Source organism: Schistocerca piceifrons, chromosome X (genome assembly GCF_021461385.2).
Source record: "Schistocerca piceifrons isolate TAMUIC-IGC-003096 chromosome X, iqSchPice1.1, whole genome shotgun sequence".
NCBI lineage: Eukaryota > Metazoa > Arthropoda > Insecta > Orthoptera > Acrididae > Schistocerca > Schistocerca piceifrons.
In genome coordinates this window covers 368,309,673-368,331,987 of record NC_060149.1, presented here as the reverse complement: position 1 = coordinate 368,331,987, position 22,315 = coordinate 368,309,673, and the positions used below count along the sequence as shown (strand labels likewise).

The window sequence follows — 22,315 nt, the reverse complement described above, 5'->3', positions numbered from 1 at the left end:
TGCAGCCCAGACGGAGTGGCTTCGTGGCATACTTTTGATCAGATAGTTTATGTGATAGGTGTCAAATGACAGATGTTAGAGTGGAACATAGCTGGAACTGTTGCTCAGATTTTTCCCTCATGCTGCTTGCTGTGCAGAAACTGTAACCACACAAATGCAATGCAATACAGCTATGGAATGTCTTGTGTTTCATATAATTACCTGTAAAACAAAATACTGTTCCTATGACACAGACTTCCACGTTAATATGCATTAAAACATGGCGACACATTAATTATAATCAGATTCAAAAGCATTGTTAAGGTTAAATATGAGTATCTCAATTTGCAGTTTGAAATATTTACTGTATTACTTCTAGTTTTCCAATAGGATCCATCTTAGTTGCAAATACTTCCCCATCCTACAACATTGCCACATAATCTACTTCATCATACATTTTCTCTCATCAGTGAACCACACGACATTTTGACTTGGAACTCATGCCATTTAGATTGCATTATTAACCTAGACATTGTTAACTACAGCATGCAAGAAAGAAAACAGTACAAAAACTGGCATTGCACACAATTTGATATTCTGGTAAAGCTGATTGATACTGTTCCAATGCAGCATGTTACAAAAACAGCCGCTGCACAGCAGGTAATATGGGTATTGTAGGTTGTTCATATTATTCCATTTTAACACACTAATTCAGTTGTTAGAGATTTTAGCTTGATTTATTTTCATAGATATAAAAAAGTTAGACATGTATGCAGTTGGTTCTTCCATGCTATTTGGAAAATTATGTCACAGCATGCTGCCAGTTCCAAATTGTGAAGTATCTGTTGCCAGGACTAAATGCCTACCTCATTTAAATGTGACCAGACAGTGATAGATTTTGTATACTTTTTACAGCGCAGGCATTCCTTGTTTTCATTACACTGTGTAAACTAGTGTTGGGATAAGTCACACCACTACTTCTAGAATTTGTATCAATATAATGCCACATTTTTGAATGACATGTCCATTGATGAGAAATTTTTAACTACATTCCTAATAGGCATATTTACACACTTGTGTGATTGTGCCACTGCGCCTGTGGATAATGACGTCCTATTAACAGTTGACTTTCAGAAATGACATTGCCTATGACGCACTTTTGTCATGCATAAGCCAACGTCAATCCAGAATTAAGGAGTTGGTGTGAAGTATGTTATACTGTGAGTGCAGAAAATTTCATTGTTGGTGAAGACCAGGTAGGTCAACCAGGTTCAGATTTATACGCATGACTGACTTTTTTTGTCTGCTTGAAACTTGGTCTATTATCCATTACATGCACTTGCATCTCAAAATAAAGACAACAAACTATGAAAGATATCAAAATGGATAGTTGCTAGGTTCTACAAGTAGTTGTAATTTTTGAACCATCTCATAAATGTGACTACTAGAAGACAATAACAAACCATGCTGAACATGAGTGTCAGAAAAAGTTACTAATGTTGCAAAACAGCAGAAACCATTGGAGATGTTGTTGTAATGTGTACACACAACACAACCAAGAATGTTAGTACAACTGTATTACCTGTAGACTGTGGCATGTACGCTAATACCCATAACATACACTGAACACAATAAGATAAGGCAGATGTATGCAAGCAGCAACAACATGATAACTGAGCGAGAGCATAGCACAGCAGGGTTTAAATAGGCACTCGCCCGTAGCAGGGTCAATCGGAAGTTCACAGTATTGCTCTTTCATGGCCCACTCTCGCTGATGACAACACACTGATAATGCACATAGCTTTCAAGTGGGTGTGCAGTACTTCATTCTGCTTGCCTTGGGGAACAGCTCGGATTCACGAGATGTCCATGGTGTCTTCCTCTGCAAGGCTCTGAATGAGACGACATGCTGATACTGGGACGTATGGTTAGAAGTACTTGGGGCGCACTCAGCATTGCCCTGTGCCTTCTCGTGTCAACCCATACGGTTGGGTGGGTGACGCTGGCATGAGCTCAATGTCCACATCAAGTCCAGGGTCTGGTGGTCCCCCGCAGTTGGCAGCTGAGGCAGAGGAGATGGCTCCGTTGTGGATGGCAGCTGAATTGGTACTGGTAATGGTATTGGTTCACCCATCAGTGATTGAGGACCCCTCATATGTCATGGCAGGGACCCAGCCACATGCAAGCGCAACTAGTCATAATGACGTACACAGAGGCCCTCCTCCATGCGGACATCGCAGTGACGACAGCTGCAGCATCAGGAAATGACATTGGGAAGCCATTTTGGGTGATGACCAAACCCACATGCCCAGAGAGCCACCCCGAGCCAGCAGTTCGGCTGGGCTGTTGTTGCTGAACAGTGTGAACCGTAAGGAAGACAGAAATTGATCCAAAGCAACATTGAACGGGGACCAAGCCATGTACTTCTTCATTTGCATTCTGAATGTTCCAACTAACCTTTCGGCCCCACCGTTGGACTGTGGGTGGAAGGGTGGGGCAAAAATGTGGTGAATCCTGCAGTTGTTGCAGGAGGAGGCAAACTTCCGTGTCACAAACTGAGGGCCGATATCAGAGACCAACGTTGCCAGAAGTCCTTTGCTGGAAAAAGTTTTCAACAGGGCTGCTACGGTGGTAGAAGCTGAAGTTGATGGGCAACGAACATCATGTGGGAACCGAGAGAATGCATCAGTGCAAGCATGCATTAAGAGAAGGGCCGGCAAAATTGGTGTGGAGACAGTGCCAAGCATGCGAAGGTTGTGGCCACGCAGACAACATTACCACTGGGGCAGATTGCTGTGATGTGCATTAAGAACATGCCATTACCAAACCAGTGATATCACCAACCAAACCAGACCAAAAAGCATGGTGGCAGGCCAATGCCTTGGTGTGTGAACCACCCCCCCCCCCCCCCTTCCCAATTCCACCCCAGTGATCAGAGTGCAGCAATTACAGAATCTCCAAACAGAGATCCAAGGGAATCACTACATGAAGAGCTGAATAGTCCATATCGACAGAGAAATGATGCTGAAACACATAGTAGTTATGAAGGTGGCCAGACACCCGCAGTGGAGGCACTTCAGGCTAGCCATGTTGTATGCAATGTATTGTTTGCCTTAAAATTGGTAGCACTAGCCTGTGCGACCCAAGCGCTAGTGATTGGAAGACCATCGACAGTTTGTTGAATGCATTCATCAACATGGAAGATCGGGTAACTCCTACCAATCAGAAACTGGGCCCAGACCGGCCGTAAGATGGTTGCATTTGCCATGCTGGGATGCATCTGTTGCTAACACTAAATGTTGACTCAGTTGCTAGGTTATGAGGCAAGGTGCAGATTGTAACATAGACTTAAGTTTGGAAAATGCAGTGTCACATGCCTGCGACCACTGGAAAGATGCCCCCTTATGCAGTAGGGCTGGTAACTGTTGTGCAACTGACGCTGCCCCTTGCAAAAACTGATGATAATAAGCAATCTTATCTAAAAGAAAATCTGGAGTTCCTTGACCAAAATAGGACACGGAGGAGCCACAATGGCAGTGACATTCTGAAAAATAGGTTTGATACCAGAACTAGAGACCTCGAACCCAAGATCAACAATAAAAGGCTGAGAGGGGGGGGGGAGGGGGGGGGGACGGCGCTGTTCTGAATTGCATTTTAACCCAGTGTCCTGTAACACCAAAAAGAGCACACATAAGTTGTTGAGATGTTCAGTGGTGGAGGAGCCGGAGACCACTATGTCATCAAGATAGTTTCTCGAGGAACCATTGACAAATTGTCAAATGGTAACCACAAGTATCGATACAAGCCAGAAGATGTGTTAACGACCAAGAGCCATTGAAAGTCTGCATCAATGGGAAGCTGCAAATATGCATTGGAGAGGTCAACCTTGTAAAAATGCTGATCACCAGTGAGCTTAGCAAAAAGTTTGTTAGGGCGTGGCAAGCAATATGTATCAATGATACACTGAGCATTGACAGAAACTTTGAAATTGCCGCAAAGGCATAACCGTCCTGTTGGCTTCTTGTCAATGACTAAGGTGGTAGCCCATTTGTGGGATGCAATTGGTTGGACGATCCCAGAGACCGTGAGGCAGTTGAGTTCCGTCTTGACTTGGACGCCAAGGGCCATCGGCACCAGGCAAGCCCGAAAGAAACGGTGTTTGGCCGAAGGTTTCATTGTGACATGAGTTTTGAAATAATTGGCAAAACCCAAACCCGCGAAAAACACAGTGGGAAATGCAGAGCATAAAGAGTCGAGTTGTGTATAAGGCACTTGATCAGACACAAGGTTAACTTCCTTGGAATTAGCAAACATAAAGAGGTTAAAGGTGTCCAAGACAAACAACTTTTCGGTGCAAGCATTGATCACCACCAGAAAAGTCAGTGGACAAACCTCAGATTTATATGTGACTGGGGCTGAGAAACTACCTAATATTGGAATGCTTTGTTTATTGTAGGTGACTAATGTATGTCATACTGGCATTAAAGGGGGAGAACCCAAGTCCATGTACATTTGCAAGTTGAGTAATGACACAGCAGAACCAGTGTCAACTTGCATGTGCAAAACCTTCTCATAAAACTTGACATCATTAAAAAGCTTATTGGGTGCAATAGAGATTGTTGATACACAATTGACATCCATGTCAGCATCTGCAATAGGCTTTTGGAACTTTGCATTACAAGTAGGAACAATGTGGCCCGTTTTGCCCCGGCAGCAAATGGCCCACCACTTGGGACAATCCAGCCTGTCATGAGTGACAAAACACGATGGACAAGAAGGAAGTGTGGAGCACTTGTGTTGTTGTTCATTACTGGGCTTGTGCTGCTGCTGCTGTGGCCATGGCCGCTGCAGTGAGTTGCGCTGGCCACCGTGATGTTTTGCTCGTGTGTGGACTGTTGATACCATATCCTCCCCTTTTGAACCATCTGACAAATGGCAGGGGGAAGTGGGTTGAACTTCTACAACCTTGTATCATGATTGAATTTGAGTATCCACAGCCCCCAAAAGCTCAGACAATAGTGCAATAGTCAGAACATCAGAGAGAGAGAGGGGGGGGGGGGGGGGGTCACATTGAAGGGCCTGTTCACAAACCTCATGATCTAGGGGCAAACATATGATTGCATCTTGAACCATTTGGCCAGTGTACAACTGCTTTCTGTACATTGGTGACAAAATGACAACAACTGCTTAAACCTGAAGCTCAGCTGCCCAGGTCTTACAGAAATGTTCTGGTTTCTTGTGATACCGATAGAACTCAACTAAAGCAGCAACTACATGTGTCCGTTTACTGTAGTATTTTGACAGAAGGTCGCACATGTTATCAAAAGAGGGTGACATGGATCCTGCAAGGGGTAGTGGGGTGGCAGTTTGCAAAGGAGTTGATACATGCGAGACGATACCTGGGACAAAAAGAAAGCATGGCTTAAGGTAACGTCAGTCAATCCAAATGCATGAAAATGCATGCTGCCGCAACCGTTTTTTGTAGGCTTCCCATTCTTCAACAGACTCATTGCAAGCTGGGGGGGGGGGGGGGGGGGTTAAACAACCAGGGTAGTGATAGGCAAAAGAGGAGGTGCAAGGGGAAACATAGATTGAGACGGATCGGAACTGGCCAAAACAGAGGCAAGTGTTTGCAATACTTGGGTTGGATTGTGTTGTGCTGTGGTGAACGTCTCCTGCTGTTGACTAAGATCCGGCAACGCTGCCGTGAGAACCCCTTCCTGATCAACCAGTCAGCATGAAAACTCATCAGTAGCACCATCAGACATTGTAGACACAATGGAGGACCAATCAGAGACTGAAGACAGCGCAGAGAACAATCCCATCCTCGTTGCCACGTGTGTTGTAACGTGGTCACACAACACAACAAAGAATGTTAGTACGACTTTATTAGATTGTGGCGTGTACACCAATCACTGTAACATACACTGAACACAATAAGATAAGGCAAATGTATGCAAGCAGTAACATGATAACTGAGCGCGAGCATAGCATGGCATGGTTGAAATGGGCACTCACCTTTGGCGGGCTATATCAGAAGTTCACTGTATTGCTCTTTCGCAGTGCACTCTCATGGATGACAACACACTGCTAATGTGCACAGTTTTCAAATGTGCGTCCATTACTTTTAGATGTGCATCCCAATTTCATTTGATTCGTCAGATGCTGGATGTGTATGTACTGGCAAGAAAGGTGCAGGTACCAATGGTGCTGACAGAAGATCGTCCTACTTCGTTGTGTGCTTCAGCAGGTCACACTGCTGTTTCTGTAGTACCCTAAACTGTCTTTGACAATGCTGCAGCTGTTGTTGCTGTTGTAGTTGCTGCAGTTGCACCAGCATCAGCTCCTGATGCCACAATTCAGTAAACATTGTGTCTATGTTGCACTAATAACTTGCAAGGCTTTGCTTCACAGTCACTGAAAGTTTTGCAGCCTCACACTGATTTAAAAAAGTCACTGCAGGTTTAATAATGAATAGGAAAATAGGAATGCGGGTAAGCTACTACAAACAGCATAGTGAACGCATTATTGTGGCCAAGATAGATACGAAGCCCACACCTACTACGGTAGTACAAGTTTATATGCCAACTAGCTCTGCAGATGACGAAGAAATTGAAGAAATGTATGATGAAATAAAAGAAATTATTCAGATTGTGAAGGGAGACGAAAATTTAATAGTCATGGGTGACTGGAATTCGAGTGTAGGAAAAGGGAGAGAAGGAAACATAGTAGGTGAATATGGATTGGGGGACAGAAATGAAAGAGGAAGCCGCCTGGTAGAATTTTGCACAGAGCACAACATAATCATAACTAACACTTGGTTTAAGAATCATGAAAGAAGGTTGTATACATGGAAGAACCCTGGAGATACTAAAAGATATCAGATAGATTATATAATGGTAAGACAGAGATTTAGGAACCAGGTTTTAAATTGTAAGACATTTCCAGGGGCAGATATGGACTCTGACCACAATCTATTGGTTATAACCTGTAGATTAAAACTGAAGAAACTGCAAAAAAGTGGGAATTTAAGGAGATGGGACCTGGAGAAACTGAAAGAACCAGAGGTTGTACAGAGTTTCAGGGAGAGCATAAGGGAACAATTGACAGGAATGGGGGAAATAAATACAGTAGAAGAAGAATGGGTAGCTTTGAGGGATGAAGTAGTGAAGGCAGCAGAGGATCAAGTAGGTAAAAAGACGAGGGCTAGTAGAAATCCTTGGGTAACAGAAGAAATATTGAATTTAATTGATGAAAGGAGAAAATATAAAAATGCAGTAAGTGACACAGGCAAAAAGGAATACAAACGTCTCAAAAATGAGATCGACAGGAAGTGCAAAATGGCTAAGCAGGGATGGCTAGAGGACAAATGTAAGGATGTAGAGGCCTATCTCACTAGGGCTAAGATAGATAATGCCTACAGGAAAATTAAAGAGACCTTTGGAGATAAGAGAACGACTTGTATGAATATCAAGAGCTCAGATGGAAACCCAGTTCTAAGCAAAGAAGGGAAAGCAGAAAGGTGGAAGGAGTATATAGAGGGTCTATACAAGGGCGATGTACTTGAGGACAATATTATGGAAATGGAAGAGGATGTAAATGAAGATGAAATGGGAGATATGATACTGTGTGAAGAGTTTGACAGAGCACTGAAAGACCTGAGTCGAAACAAGGCCCCCGGAGTAGACAATATTCCATTGGAACGACTGACGGCCGTGGGAGAGCCAGTCCTGACAAAACTCTACCATCTGGTGTGCAAGATGTATGAAACAGGCGAAATACCCTCAGACTTCAAGAAGAATATAATAATTCCAATCCCAAAGAAAGCAGGTGTTGACAGATGTGAAAATTACCGAACTATCAGCTTAATAAGTCACAGCTGCAAAATACTAACACAAATTCTTTACAGACAAATGGAAAGACAAGTAGAAGCCAACCTCGGGGAAGATCAATTTGGATTCCGTAGAAACACTGGAACACGTGAGGCAATACTGACCTTACGACTTATCTTAGAAGCTAGATTAAGGAAAGGCAAACCTACGTTTCTAGCATTTGTAGACTTAGAGAAAGCTTTTGACAATGTTGACTGGAATACTCTCTTTCAAATTCTAAAGGTGGCAGGGGTAAAATACAGGGAGCGAAAGGCTATTTACAATTTGTACAGAAACCAGATGGCAGTTATAAGAGTCGAGGGACATGAAAGGGAAGCAGTGGTTGGGAAGGGAGTAAGACAGGGTTGTAGCCTCTCCCCGATGTTGTTCAATCTGTATATTGAGCAAGCAGTAAAGGAAACAAAAGAAAAATTCGGAGTAGGTATTAAAATTCAGGGATAAGAAATAAAAACTTTGAGGTTCGCCGATGACATTGTAATTCTGTCAGAGACAGCAAAGGACTTGGAAGAGCAGTTGAATGGAATGGACAGTGTCTTGAAAGGAGGATATAAGATGAACATCAACAAAAGCAAAACAAGGATAATGGAATGTAGTCTAATTAAGTCGGGTGATGCTGAGGGAATTAGATTAGGAAATGAGGCACTTAAAGTAGTAAAGGAGTTTTGCTATTTGGGGAGCAAAATAACTGATGATGGTCGAAGTAGAGAGGATATAAAATGTAGGCTGGCAATGGCAAGGAAAGCGTTTCTGAAGAAGAGAAATTTGTTAACATCCAGTATTGATTTAAATGTCAGGAAGTCATTTCTGAAAGTATTCGTATGGAGTGTAGCCATGTATGGAAGTGAAACATGGACGATAAATAGTTTGGACAAGAAGAGAATAGAAGCTTTCGAAATGTGGTGCTACAGAAGAATGCTGAAGATTAGATGGGTAGATCACATAACTAATGAGGAAGTATTGAATAGGATTGGGGAGAAGAGAAGTTTGTGGCACAACTTGACCAGAAGAAGGGATCGGTTGGTAGGACATGTTCTGAGGCATCAAGGGATCACCAATTTAGTATTGGAGGGCAGTGTGTAGGGTAAAAATCGTAGAGGGAGACCAAGAGATGAATACACTAAGCAGATTCAGAAGGATGTAGGTTGCAGTAGGTACTGGGAGATGAAAAAGCTTGCACAGGATAGAGTAGCATGGAGAGCTGCATCAAACCAGTCTCAGGACTGAAGACCACAACAACAACAACACTGCAGCAATCCTCATAGCATGTGGAAACCAAGACCAACACCAAAAATCAATAGCCTAAAATACAGTAAAGTGCTATTTTTACAGTTAAAAGCAGTTAGTAGTGATGAACAAAAACAGAACCATCTTAGACAACACCACAAGTCCGAAAATTAAAGTGCAGGTCCACAAAGTGAGACAATAGATGTGTTCTAGATTCGTGAAACTACAATATAAATAACAAAATGTGAACTGCTTAATCTGCCTACCATGCTATGTATTTGTTTCCAGTAGAGGTTTGCTAATCATCCCCATGTGGTGATTTCTGTGACCCTCAGATTTATGGCACGTCTCTTTATATTTGTCACCATTGCCAGAGTGGCTAGATATTAGACTTATAACTTCTCCCTCATAAAACAGCTACGACGTCCCTGTGTCACGTACAAGGCTTGTGGCATAAAGTTTAATAAGAAGTTATGCCATTATGGTGTGTGGTTTGGAAACTCAGTGGTAAAGAGCCAATCCCTGGTCAGTCCTCGGATTTTTATTTACCATGTGACACTTCCTTCACCTCTAACATTTGTTAATGTGAAAAATGCCAAGTTGCTCTATGGTTCAAAATCCACATTAAACTGCAGGTCTACATCTACATCTACATATATACTCCGCAAACCAGCATATGGTGCTGGGAGGAGGGCATCCTGTACCACTACTAATTGTTTCCTTTCCTTTTCCACTTGCAGATAGAGCAAGGAGAAAACAACTGTCTATATGCCTTCGTATGAGCCCTAATATTTTGTATCTTATCTTCATGCTCCTTAGACGAAACATATATTGGCAGAATTGTTCTGCAGTCACTTCAAATGCTGTTTCTCTACACTTTCACAATAGTGTTCCTCACAAAGAACAGTGCCTTCCCTCCAGGGATTCCCATTTGAGTTCCCAAAGCATCTCCGTAACACTTGTTTGTAGTTTGAACCTAGCAGCAATAAATCTAGAAGCCCTGCCTCTGAATTGCGTAAGTGTTTTCCTTTAATACGATCCAGTGCAAATCCCAAACACTCAAGCAGTGCTCAAGAACAGGTTGCACTAGCATCCTACATGCAGTCTCCTTTACAGATGAACCAGATTTTCCTAAAATTCTCCCAATAAACCAATGTCAACCATTCGCCTTCCCTATCACAATCGCACGTGCTTGTTCCATTTTCATATCCCATTGCAACATTACACCCAGGTATTCAAATGATGTGACTGTGTCAAGCAGGACACTGCTATTGCTGTATCCGAACATTATGGGTTTGTTTTTCTTACTCATCCACATTAACTTCCATTTTTTTTTTTTTTTTTTTTTTTTTTTTTTTTTTTTTTTAATTTAGAGCTCTCTGTCATTCATCATGCCAACTAGAAATTTTGCCTAAGTTGTCATGTATCATTATACAGTCACTCATCTTCAACACCTTCCTGTACAACACAGCATCATCAGCAAACAATGGCAGATTACTGATCACCCTGTTCACCAGATCAGTGATGTGTATGGAAAATAATAATGGTCCTATCATACTTCCCTGTGGCATTCCTGACAATACTCTTGTCTCTGGTGAACATTTGCCATTGAGAATAACATCCTGTGTTCTATTTATTATGAAGTCTTCGAGCCAGTCACATATCTGGGAACCTTTTCCGTATGCTTGTAACTTTGTTAACAGTCTGCAGTGAGGTATCGTGTCATATGCTTTTTGGAAATCTAGGGATATAGAATCTGCCTGTTGCCCTTCATCCATGGTTTGTAAGGTGTCGTATCAAAAGGGCAAGCTGAGTTTTGAATGAGCAACGTTTTCAAAATCCATGCTGATTTGTGGGCAGAATCTATTCTGTCTCAACGAAATTTATTATATTCAAACTGAGAATATGTTCACGAATTCTACAGCAAACTGATGTTAAGGATATTGGTCTGTAATTATGTAGGTCCATTCTTTTACCATTCTTATGTATAGGAGTCGCTTGCACTTTTTTTCCAGTCGCTTGGGACTTTTTGCTGGGTGAGAGATTCACGATAAATACAAGCTAAGTACAGGACCAGTGCTGCAGAATACTTTTTGTAAAACTGAATTGGGATTCCATCCAGGTCTGGTAACGTATTTGTTTTCAACTCTTTCAGTTGTTACTCTATGTCATGGATGCTTATTACTATATCATACATACGGGACTTTGTGCAGTGATCAGATGACGGTATATTTGATTCTCCTTCATGAACAATTTCGTAAATGCGGAATTTAAAACTCCTGCTTCTGTTTTGCTATCTTCAGCTTCCACACCAGATGGTCAATGAGTGACTAGATGGAAGCCTTAGACCCACTTGGCGATTTTTATGTAGTCCCAGAATTTTCTGTTAGACACTGGACTCGCATTCGGGAGGACGACGGTTCAATCCCGCGTCCGGCCATCCTGATTTAGGTTTTCCGTGATTTCCCTAAATCATTCCAGGCAAATGCTGGGATGGTTCCTTTGAAAGGGTGCGGCCAACTTCCTTCCCCGTCCTTCCCTAATCCGATGAGACTGATGACATCGCTGTCTGGTCTCCTTCCCCAAACAACCCAACCCAACCCAGAATTTTCTCAGGTTGTACCAGGATTTTTTCGTGTTCTCCGCCAGCTCTTTTGCTAAAGTGTGATGATGATAGTTGTTGCATGCTTCGCACATAGATCTGTTCACAGACACACAAATCTCTGCTAACTTTTGCCTGTTGTCATTTGTGTGTTCTCTTTTGAACCGAGAGTGCAACAGCATCTGCTTCCTCAACATTTTCCAAATTTTGCTGCTAAACCATGGCTGGTCTTTTCCGTCCTTACTCCACTCCACTTACTAGGCATGTACTTGTCTAGAGCACAATTTATAGTCTGTTTAAACTATGCCCATGTTTCCTCTGTGTCTGTCACACTGGAACTAAATGATTGCAATTCATTGTCAAAGTGATGTTGTCACAACTGCTTGTCTGCTCTTTGTAGTAGAAAGCATAAATGGCTGGGTATGTCATTTCATAGATTGGAGGAAAGGCGAGGACATACTACCTTAAATAGGACCATAACAAGTACAGCACTGTGGTGTTCAAACCAACTTTCAGATTGATTACAGCTTTACCATTTTTTTTTTTCGTTGTATTTATGCACAACTTGCCTTGTATCTTTATGTTAGACATGCTGATTAAAAGAGCACGGGTCTGTAACCTGAGAGTATCTGTCAGTAACTAGAACATACTATGCTTGTAAAAATGTTCCTGTTTTGTAGTTATGGCATAAAATTTAATAATAATACTGTTTAGTATTTGCAATCTTTTTCCTGTAGTTAAGTTTACTCTCTAGTATTTGTGCCAGTATTTAGTCACAACAGGTTTTATTTTATTTGGTAACCAGTTTGTATTATTAATGATCATCTTCAGAGCATTCAAGAAAACACAGAGAAGTTATAAGTGAAAGCAGTGCACCATGATTCTAATTTAAGCGTTAACATCTACATACATAATGCGAAACACTATGAGTTGAAAAACAGAATAATATTGTCATAGGGCAATATACCTGTATTAATAGACTTGTATAAAATGCAAGGCATTCACATCACATTATGCTTGTTATAAATATACCTGTAAGCACATTTATTTTAGTGATTATATAGATTATGATTCCACCATGGCTTCATGATTTTTGCCAATTCATTTACTTTATTACGAGGATTGTACCAAAAATAAGGTTCCCAATGAGCTACTGCCTCGAGGGAAGGTGCTAGGCTAAATCCGATAACAGTGCCGTGTGCAGTGGTTCCCCCCGCTCTCGAGCCCACCCGTCAGTAATTCGCTACGTCGCTCAGTGTTGGCTTGGCAGTCGTCAGAGACGGAAGTGTTGATCGCCGCTCCCACCAAATGTGAGGTTCGAGCAGTTTCTTTACGCAAGGAAGTTACCACCCATGGAGATTCACCAGCAACTGACTGTGGTTTATGGTGAAGAGTGCATGTCCGTTCAGCATGTCTGCAAATGGTGCAGTGGTTTTGCTGAGGGTCGCACAGAAGTTCATGATGAAGCACGGAGCTGAAGACCGCCAGTTCCGGATGTGATTGTCCAGAAGATCAACAGTGCTCTGCTTGAAGATCGGAGGGTCACTATCCGTGAGCTTGTTGAACATATCGCTGAAGCTTCCCACAGCACAATTGAAAGAACTTTAACAGAAACGTTGGGTTACCGCAAGGTATGTACTCGCTGGGTCCCCTGGATGCTGACTGATGGACACAAAGAGCAATGCCTTGACTGTGCTCAAAAGTTTCTTCAACAATGTGATGGGTATGTAACAAGGAGAAGTTGTTGGACTCTATCATCATGGAAGATGAAACATGGGTGTTTCCACTACATCCCAAAATAAAACAACAATCTCGTCAGTGGCGTCACTCCGATTCACCACCACCAAAGAAATTCAAACAAACACTGTCGGCAGGAATGGTTATGGCTGCTGTGTTTTGGGATCGGAGAGGGGTATTCCTGATTGATTTCATGCAACCTGGGATGACAATAAACTCAGGCAGTTTTAAAATGCCTTTGGGAGTGGCAATACTATTGTAATAATAACCTATATATAGCCTATAGCTCTGTGAAATTGAGCTGGATATGGGGCACCATAACAGATGGATAGTTAAGTTAACTGGCAACATTATTATGAAAATAATTATTCCAAATAGTCATGGTCTCTAACACTTAACCACTATGGCCACAATTAATTAGTAAAGTTCATTTATGTTAAAAGTTGTGGAAATTTCACTGGTTGGGGTTCCATAGTAGGAATGATGTTTTGTAGAGTGAATTCCCTTTCCCCATTACTATGTCTATTATGACTTCATAGTTTGTGTCCTTCAGCAATGTCACATGTATGTTAAATATTCCCAGGTTCAACATAATTGTACTGCTTCTCTAAGTTTGTGCAGTCTCGTCATACACTTTTACAAGAAGGATTCAGGCAACTTTTCTTGATTGAAAAATAATCATCGTGTTCCCCTTATAATTTTTTCATTAATTTTTCCTCTATGGTACTCTTACTATCAGTCTGATATTGACCTTCAGTTTTTAAAGGAGGTGCAGATAGCTTGATCAGTATATAGTAAGTGATATTTTCCACCATTCCTTGCAAACGCCGCTGTCTCCCTAATGTTCTTCACAGACTGTGAAGGCTTAGTATATCAGTTCAAAACCTGTTGTTTCGCAATATTTCTTATCTGTTCAACTTTCTTTATCTTTGTGGGGATCTGATGTCTTTACAGCTGCATACAAAGTTCATATGATCAGCAAATGAATAGTAGAATAAACCAATCCTGTTCAGGAGGCAACTTGTGAAAAATTACTCGCAGATGACACAAGGCAACGTCTCAATTTCATTGTACCATTTACTGCAGGTGAAGTTATTTTTAATGCTGTGAATATGGAATAGATTTTCCCAATATGTTAATAACAAATGGTATAATAGCTGGGACAGAAACTTCAAAGCAATGGATTTGTCAGCTGTGAGGAGATGTTATTGTGTATATGCTGTGATGTCTGGCTCAAAGAGAGAATAAATCCTAGGGTTGAAACTGAACAGTTTGCTGAAACACTGAAGAGAAAGTGCTAATGGCAATGGGAGACAGAAATTGTGTATATTTAGCAATAGTACACTGGCTCATTCTGCCAGTTCATCCACTTCAGGAGGACTTAGAATTCAGCACATCCCATCTTTCTTTCTTTCTTTCTTCCTGTGTGTACACCAGACCTAAATTTGAATTTTTATATATAACTGATCTATTTTGATTGTTTTTAGAAGTGAAATGTCTTGGCAAATAATCCCACAACAGTGGTCCTTGCTGGTCAAAATATCACAAGGCACAGTAGTAGATTTGAAGTGCAAGAGAGATACGGTTATACCAGTCTTATTGCAATTTGTGTATTTTCATTAGTGGTTAAATGGAATTTTTACTATGGGATTAGCATCACAGAACTAACCTTTGTGGAATTAGGGGCTTGTCTGCTCAGGGTTGTGACTGGTTTTGGACCACAGACATCAGAAACAAGAAAGGATGTGTGTAAATAGAACATAAAGAGGGAGGCAGAATTAAATAGTACCACCATGTTTATTGATGACATGTGACCAAGACATCAACTCATGGGGAGAGCAATCAGTCGAAGACCTGGGAAAGAAAGATAATTTAGTAACGTATGGCCATGTTACATGAAGAAAGAAAAGAGCCAACAGCACAGCAGGGCTGTGGTCACTACTAGAAATGTGAGCCTGACAAAGCACAACGGGGCAGTCAGAGCACAGCTTGCTAGGATGCCTGAAGGCAGAAGAGGATGTTACATCAGGGAAAGAGTCCAAAAGCAAACAGTGGTGCTTGGTCATGTCATCATATCCTTGTACTAAGAGGTGGCAGAAAAGATGGTGTGGTGCTTGTTCAGCAGCACAGTCTCACTTTTGTTCTAGATGTTCGTTCAACACTATAGACAACAACAGCTGCTGCATGTATTACAGAATTAGTAACGTAATGTATAGATTAGATGACCTTTAGCACATTGCTGTGTTAACTTGAAAACATCACACAAGTATTCTGTTTCATGTGCCTGGATTGTCTTGCACTAGATTTATCGAAGACTTTCATCCTTGTCTAAGAGAAGCTATGTTTCATGGATACCCTTTCAACCTAGCCCAAGTCATTTTCTATCATATTAAGTCCATTTATAAACCCTTAATTTTTAAGATGTTTTGCCCTTGATGTAATTATTTCTTTCAAACACCTATATGTGTAAAAAACGAAAAGGTTTCATATTCTTATACATGGTGTGCTCATGGGAACCTACTATTTTGTCCTCCTAAAATATCCACCTCATTTGGAAATAAAATAACTTACTGCAAGTTGTTAATTGTTTTGTTACAGACACTTCCAAGATTTGGCAGTGATGGAAGTATAATGAGGGATGAAATAATGTGTATAAACTGGTCGGCCGATCATAGAATCATTGATGGCGCTACAGTGGCAAAATTTTCCAACTTGTGGAAAGAACTTATACAGAATCCACATCAGCTGTTATTCTAGGGGAAAAGGTATTTTTTTGCTGTGTATGAAACTTATGGTGAATTTGTACAGTAAATGCTGGTTTAAATGGTTTATATTGTGTTAACTATGATGTGTTTATTATAATGACTGTAAAAACTTACCAAAATATAAAGAAAGAAGTGAATCAAAAAACAGAGAACAAAAAGACTAGGAATTGAAATGTGGATGACACGAAGCTTTCAATTATGGCCCCCATGAATGCAATGAGCAATTTTTAGAGAAATTTGTAATTTATTTAAAGTTTTAGGACAGGTTATTCCATAGTTGAGAACATACAACATGAACAACTTGAGATTAACACTTGTGGTATTAGCATAAAGTGAAGAGCCATGAAAAGAAATGTTGAATATAAGAATCTGCTTAGTTTTTGTTGTTGTGGAATCCTGTTTTTGTAGGTAGATATTTGAGGGTATGTTTATGAAGGAGTTGACGGATGGGGTAACGTGATCGTGAAGTGGATTTATGGTGGGTTCAAAGTGCTAACTGTTATCAGTGTTTGAACCTTGTTGTGGGATGTTACAATAATCTAAGATGACTTGCCTTTTGATGTATTTAGAAAAAAACTTTTCGCGATTTTGTGAAATATGAAGTCGTGCATATGACTTCTGGCACACAGATACAGTTGTTTTCACTGTTTGGATTTTAACAGTAAACTTATCCCTGATTCACACTTTACTTATCATTTCTGTCAATAAGAATCAGTTGAATGAAGGTTTTGTAAGCTACCTCCTTCATAGGACACTTCCAATGAATCTGTGTCTGGTATTTGCCTTTCTTATAACTAGTTTTATGTGGTCATTTCTCTAAATGCATATTCTAGGTATTTAATGGTTGGTATTGTCTCCAGTGATTGATTACCAATTGTTGAAACAAAAATAATGGATCATGTGGCTATTTATTTGAAATACATTAAATATGTGAGTGTTGAGAGTTAACTTCCAGTATGTGCACCAAACATTTATCTTCTGCAGGTCATCCTGTATTTAACTACAGTTTTCTGACATTGTAGCTTCCCTGTATAGAACAGACATGTGGATATTATGTTATTTACATGGTCATTTATATTTATTGTAAGCAATAATGGTCATATAACAACCTCTTGGGACATCAAGACCAACTGTGTAAATAACATTCATCATTGAGGTGCTGTTATTAAACCAGTTTTAATGCCAAGTGAGTACAATGAAGAGGCTTCAGTGATGCAGGAATACCAGAAACTAGATTACTGGCCAATGTTAACAAGTAATTTGATTTTACGAATCCACTTTTATGCTGTTCCCTACCACAGGATACACACATGCATGGACAAAGTGGGGGAAGCATGAAATTGAGACAGTTTGCTTCCAGTTATGAAGAATGGAAGAGTTTCTGTACTAGCTTCAATGCTGGTATGTTTTTAGGGAATTTTGTAATCAGGGTGAAAGGGCATGTTGATTCACTGACAGATATTCCTTTCAGTGAGACATTTTAACTTCCAAGATGGCTACAAGCATAACTAAATGGCCAGAAATGTTCAGCATTGGTTTGAGGAGCATGAAGATGAAATATAATGTCTTCATTGGTCTCTAAAATGGCTAGGTTTTAATATTTTCAAACCATTCTGTTCACTATTAGAAAAATAGCAAAGGGCGCATTACTCTCCTGCACATCTCTAAAGAAACTGGAACTACTACTTCACAAATATTTATTGATCACCATTCATTCTCAGGAGGATTAATGCATTTTTCAGTTATAAAGTGTCCTATTCCATCATAGATGGGTGTGAATAATATTTTGTCCAAACCATGCTTGTTTTCACACATTTCTTTGTAACTGTTCTGCTCCAACTAATCATGCCATGGGAATAAAAGTTACAGGAATTCACATGACACAAAATACATATCATTTTATTTTCTGCATTATACTAGAAAATTCCAATAAAAATAAATAATAAATGAAAAAGAATCATAATCTTTTTCTGGTGCCTTCGTCCTGCAGCTGCACACAGTCAGCGTGGTTATTAACAGCTTTGGCATGGTTAATTTAAGTAGTGGCCAGATGACCTTCCTGTTGCCACTATGTTACCCCCGGGGATGGAATATGTGTACCCAACCTGTCTGTGTACAATGTTGTTCATGTGAGAGTGTGCAAATTTTTCTAAATCATGTAACTGGGGCGGGACGTGGGTACCCACCAAGTATTCATTTATTCGGATGTGGGAAACTGCCTAAAAACCACATCCAGACTGGCTGGCACACTCACTCCATTGAGTGGATTTTATCCTGGGCTAATGCACAACTATGTCTCACAAATGTCGCTTTAACACGCACACACGGGTATTTGGGTGGGTAGTGAGTGAAAAACTGAATTTTTAACAATAATGCCTGGAAAAGTTCCTCGATCTCCTTCTGAGACAGAAATGTGAGCTGTTGGAATGTGTGTGCACATGCCATTATGCAGATTTGACAGTGGTGCCTGACATGCTGGCAGCTCAGAAAGTTCAATTCTGTTTCTTCACATATTGGCTATGGAGATCAAGAGAGAATTCTATATGCTTGTCACAAAAGATATGCTTGGGATAGCATACGATCAATTTTCTGCCCATCTTTCTCTAATCTGAGTATTTGCTGTGTGTACAATGAACTCTCTCTCTCTCTCTCTCTCTCTCTCTCTCTCTCTCTCTCTCTCGACCCTCCCTCCCTCCCTCCCTCCCTCACTCCCTCACACACACACACACACACACACACACACACACACACACACACACAAACTGTGCACTCTGTTTTCTGCTTATACGTTCCCAGTTAAACTGTTATTTATACCTGATCTCAGAGATAATTGATACATAATCACATTATCATTGTGATGAAAAAGATGTATGGGATCATGTATGTACCTTCTTAAATGTCAGTTCTCAAAACCACATTTCTTCAAGTCCTTTACTTTCTTGTTCAGCAGATTATTAAAGATCCTGGCATCAGATCTATTTATTAATGGAGCATTAAAAATTCTTTGTATTGTTTATCACCAAAGCTGCTTAAGCCCGTAAGTGTCTTTCACAGGTACTTTATTGAGAAAACCATTTGGATGAAAACAAGTTTTGTTTATTTCCTTCTTATTATATTAAATTTCAGCCTCCAGTTGCATAAGCAAAGAAACTTTATGTTTCGGCTATAATAATGTAGCCTTCTTCAGAAATGTCACAATATTATATTGTCACAATACTATATTGTGACATTTCTGAAGAAGGCTACATTATTACAGCCGAAACCTAGGTAAAGTTTCTTTGATTATGCAACGGGAGGCTGAAATTTAATATAATTACATTTTACAGTTGCTGACTCTGCTGCACCATGCTAAAAATATTCAAATTTCCTTCTTAGTTACTTCTAACAAGGAAATTTAAATACATGCTTACAGTCATCAATAATTTTAGAATTTTTTGTAGCAGAGAAAGAACAAGACAGGATTTCTCTGTACCAGCAGTGGGCAAATAGTTTTGGCTCGGTAACCACATTGTGGAAGCAGAGGTTAGTGGGGAGATGCACCTTTTAAAATGATTGTAAGCATTGCTTAACTTTGCATTTCAGAAGAGTTATAAATTGTTACATAAAAATTCTGACTGTTTTGGCAGATTGCACACAACCATTAGTGAGCCACATGCAGCCCGCAGGTTGCTATTTGTCCACACCTGCTCTATACCATTCAAAAGTGGAACAACTAACAGAAATTTTCCTTCCATTTCACTGTCAGAAACTTCGTAATATGTGTGTAAAACAAGAACTCACATTTGTGTCTCATTTTCTTTTAAACAACTGCTGTTTCCTTTTAAAACGTAATCAAACTAATGTGATGTGTATGTTTTGCAGTACAAAATTGTGATGTATTCAGGAGAAGCTATGAGGCCATTTGTCTTATTTCAATAATGTAGTTACTGTTTTTGAGAAGTTTCTGTGGTTACGTTTGTAGAAGTCAGGACATGACTCCTATAGTGGTCAGTGAATCGGCTGCTGGCAAATCAGGATGGAATGCTGTTTCCTTGCCTGGGCGTAGGCTATGGAGGTGGTGGTCATTGGAATTGTATGGCTGACCATCAGTAAAACATCTCTGGTTAAGAAATTTTATTTATTTCAGTTACAGGGATGGAATCACAGCTGAAGAGAAGGTGGTTGTTTTGTGTGACACAGTAAGACTCAGTGTCAGTGACTTTCCTGCCAGGCAGGCAGCAAATGCTGGTGGCAGTGGCTGCAGTGTCAGCGTGACCGTAGAGACCCAATGTGAGATAGTGTGCCACCAGTGACAGATGATAGAGGCAGCCCCATACTCGTCAGTTGCTTGTTACCACCGTGTGCAAAACACAGGTTTAGGTGGTGTTTCAACTGCACTGCCCTGCATGAACGAAGATGATGGTGTGTGCCTGCATTGGGCATTGAACAATGGCAGTGTAGCTGGGCAGATAGCTAGGCTCAAACCTGCAGAAGGTAGTCACCTAGCAGGTGACTCTGATGCAAAGGCATCAAGTTGATAGCATGCAGATTTTAGCCCAGGTGGAGGCCAGCAGCTATTGGTGGCAAAGTCCATGGATGGTACTTGTACCATCTTGTACTGCAAGTGGTCCGTGTCTTGTTATCAGCCAGCCTAAAACTGAAGCACTTGGCATACCATACACACCAGGATACGTTTGTGTACAATGAACATCTGAGAATGGAGGGTCTGATTTTGGTAATACATTTGTGAGCTGGCTGGCTGGTGTTTCTCCAACAGCAGCACTCCCATCCCCAGAAACTGTAACAGCCTGGAATGGCCAGACATTGCCTTTGAACAGAAATGAAATAAGTTTTGCAGGTTTTCCTGTCCAGTCAACTCCTCAAGGAGCTGTGTTGGAGCTGTAAGATGCCACAACTTTGTCTTTTGGGGACACTAACTAGCGTATTCCATAGTGTCGACGTACTGAATGAGTGTTCTTTCGTCCTGAATATGTACTCTTGCTCAATAGCACATGGTTTTCAGGCTGATGGGTGCTGCTCCCTCTGTTACACCATATTGCTGATCAATGTAGAAGCAATACATGGCTACCAGCAAAGCCGTGGCGTAACAGATTCATATTGCTTATAAATTTTCCTCTGAAATCAAAACTTTGTAATGCTTGAGATTTGATAATTGTAATAATTCTTAGAGCAATAACTTCTGATAGTCTTTTCCTTTCCTTTCCTTTACTTTTCTCTTCATGTGACTTACTGTTTTATCAATTTTATTACTCAGCATGTAGCACTGGTGGTATAAATTAGATGTTACACAATAGGTTTGCCTCAGCAGTTGCATATTCTTTAATTTGTTCATGTTTCAGATGCATTCCAGTTTGGCAGTTGAAATGGGCATGATATATAAGAAATATAAAGGCCTAAGTTTCCAACAGCTGGACAAACGTTTCCAAAGCATACGCAATGATTTACTGCACTATAGAGTACAAAGTATTTTATTTGGCATTTAAAGATCTATGTATTTGATGTCATATATTTTTATATTTTTATTACCCTGAATAAAGAGAAAATATAATTTGTAGATATTTGTTTTCTGTTTGTTATATATGAACTGAATTACTCCCACAGTGAAATAGCAGTAGCATCTTCTGAATATACACACAATTTGCAGACTTTATTTGGAAAAGGAATGAGGGATGGGGATAGAATGTTCCAGAATTTGACAGAGAAAGTAATATGAATTTAGGGTCCAAGTGGAAACATCTGTTGTGTTGAAATTGGTGGAAACCAAAAATGAGCTTGAGAGTAATTAACAGGTGCAAAACATCAAAGTATTGATGCATAGAAAGATGTCTTCAGGCAGCAGATACTGATGTCCCAGTTATTTATCAAATAATTGTGCATTAGTAACCAGTCATTCTTATGTGTAAGTATATCATTCTGATACTCACTTGACTCATACACTTTAGAAAGTGAGCATGAATAGATTCATCCACCATAATCTTAATTATTTGGACTCTTGGGTTTGGGATTATGGCTTCTCTAACAAAGTCTTATCTGATACTGCAAGCCTCCCTTGAACATATTGTAACAAAGTTCTTGACTTTATTCCTCTCCAGGAAAGTTGTCACCCACAAATTTTT

The 22,315-nt window shown here is 40.4% G+C and overlaps 1 protein-coding gene across 1 annotated transcript in view; it reads left to right on the top strand.

Annotated features, from left to right (window-relative positions):
• Positions 1-21,753, top strand: part of LOC124722910 (lipoamide acyltransferase component of branched-chain alpha-keto acid dehydrogenase complex, mitochondrial) — a 96,265-nt gene extending 74,512 nt beyond the window's left edge. The window contains exons 8-9 of the mRNA XM_047248057.1: positions 16,033-16,199; positions 21,539-21,753. Of these exons, the coding sequence (XP_047104013.1) occupies positions 16,033-16,191 (159 nt within the window). The 3' untranslated portion in view covers positions 16,192-16,199; positions 21,539-21,753. The remainder of the gene's footprint in view (positions 1-16,032; positions 16,200-21,538) is intronic.
• The last annotated feature ends 562 nt before the right edge of the window (positions 21,754-22,315 follow it).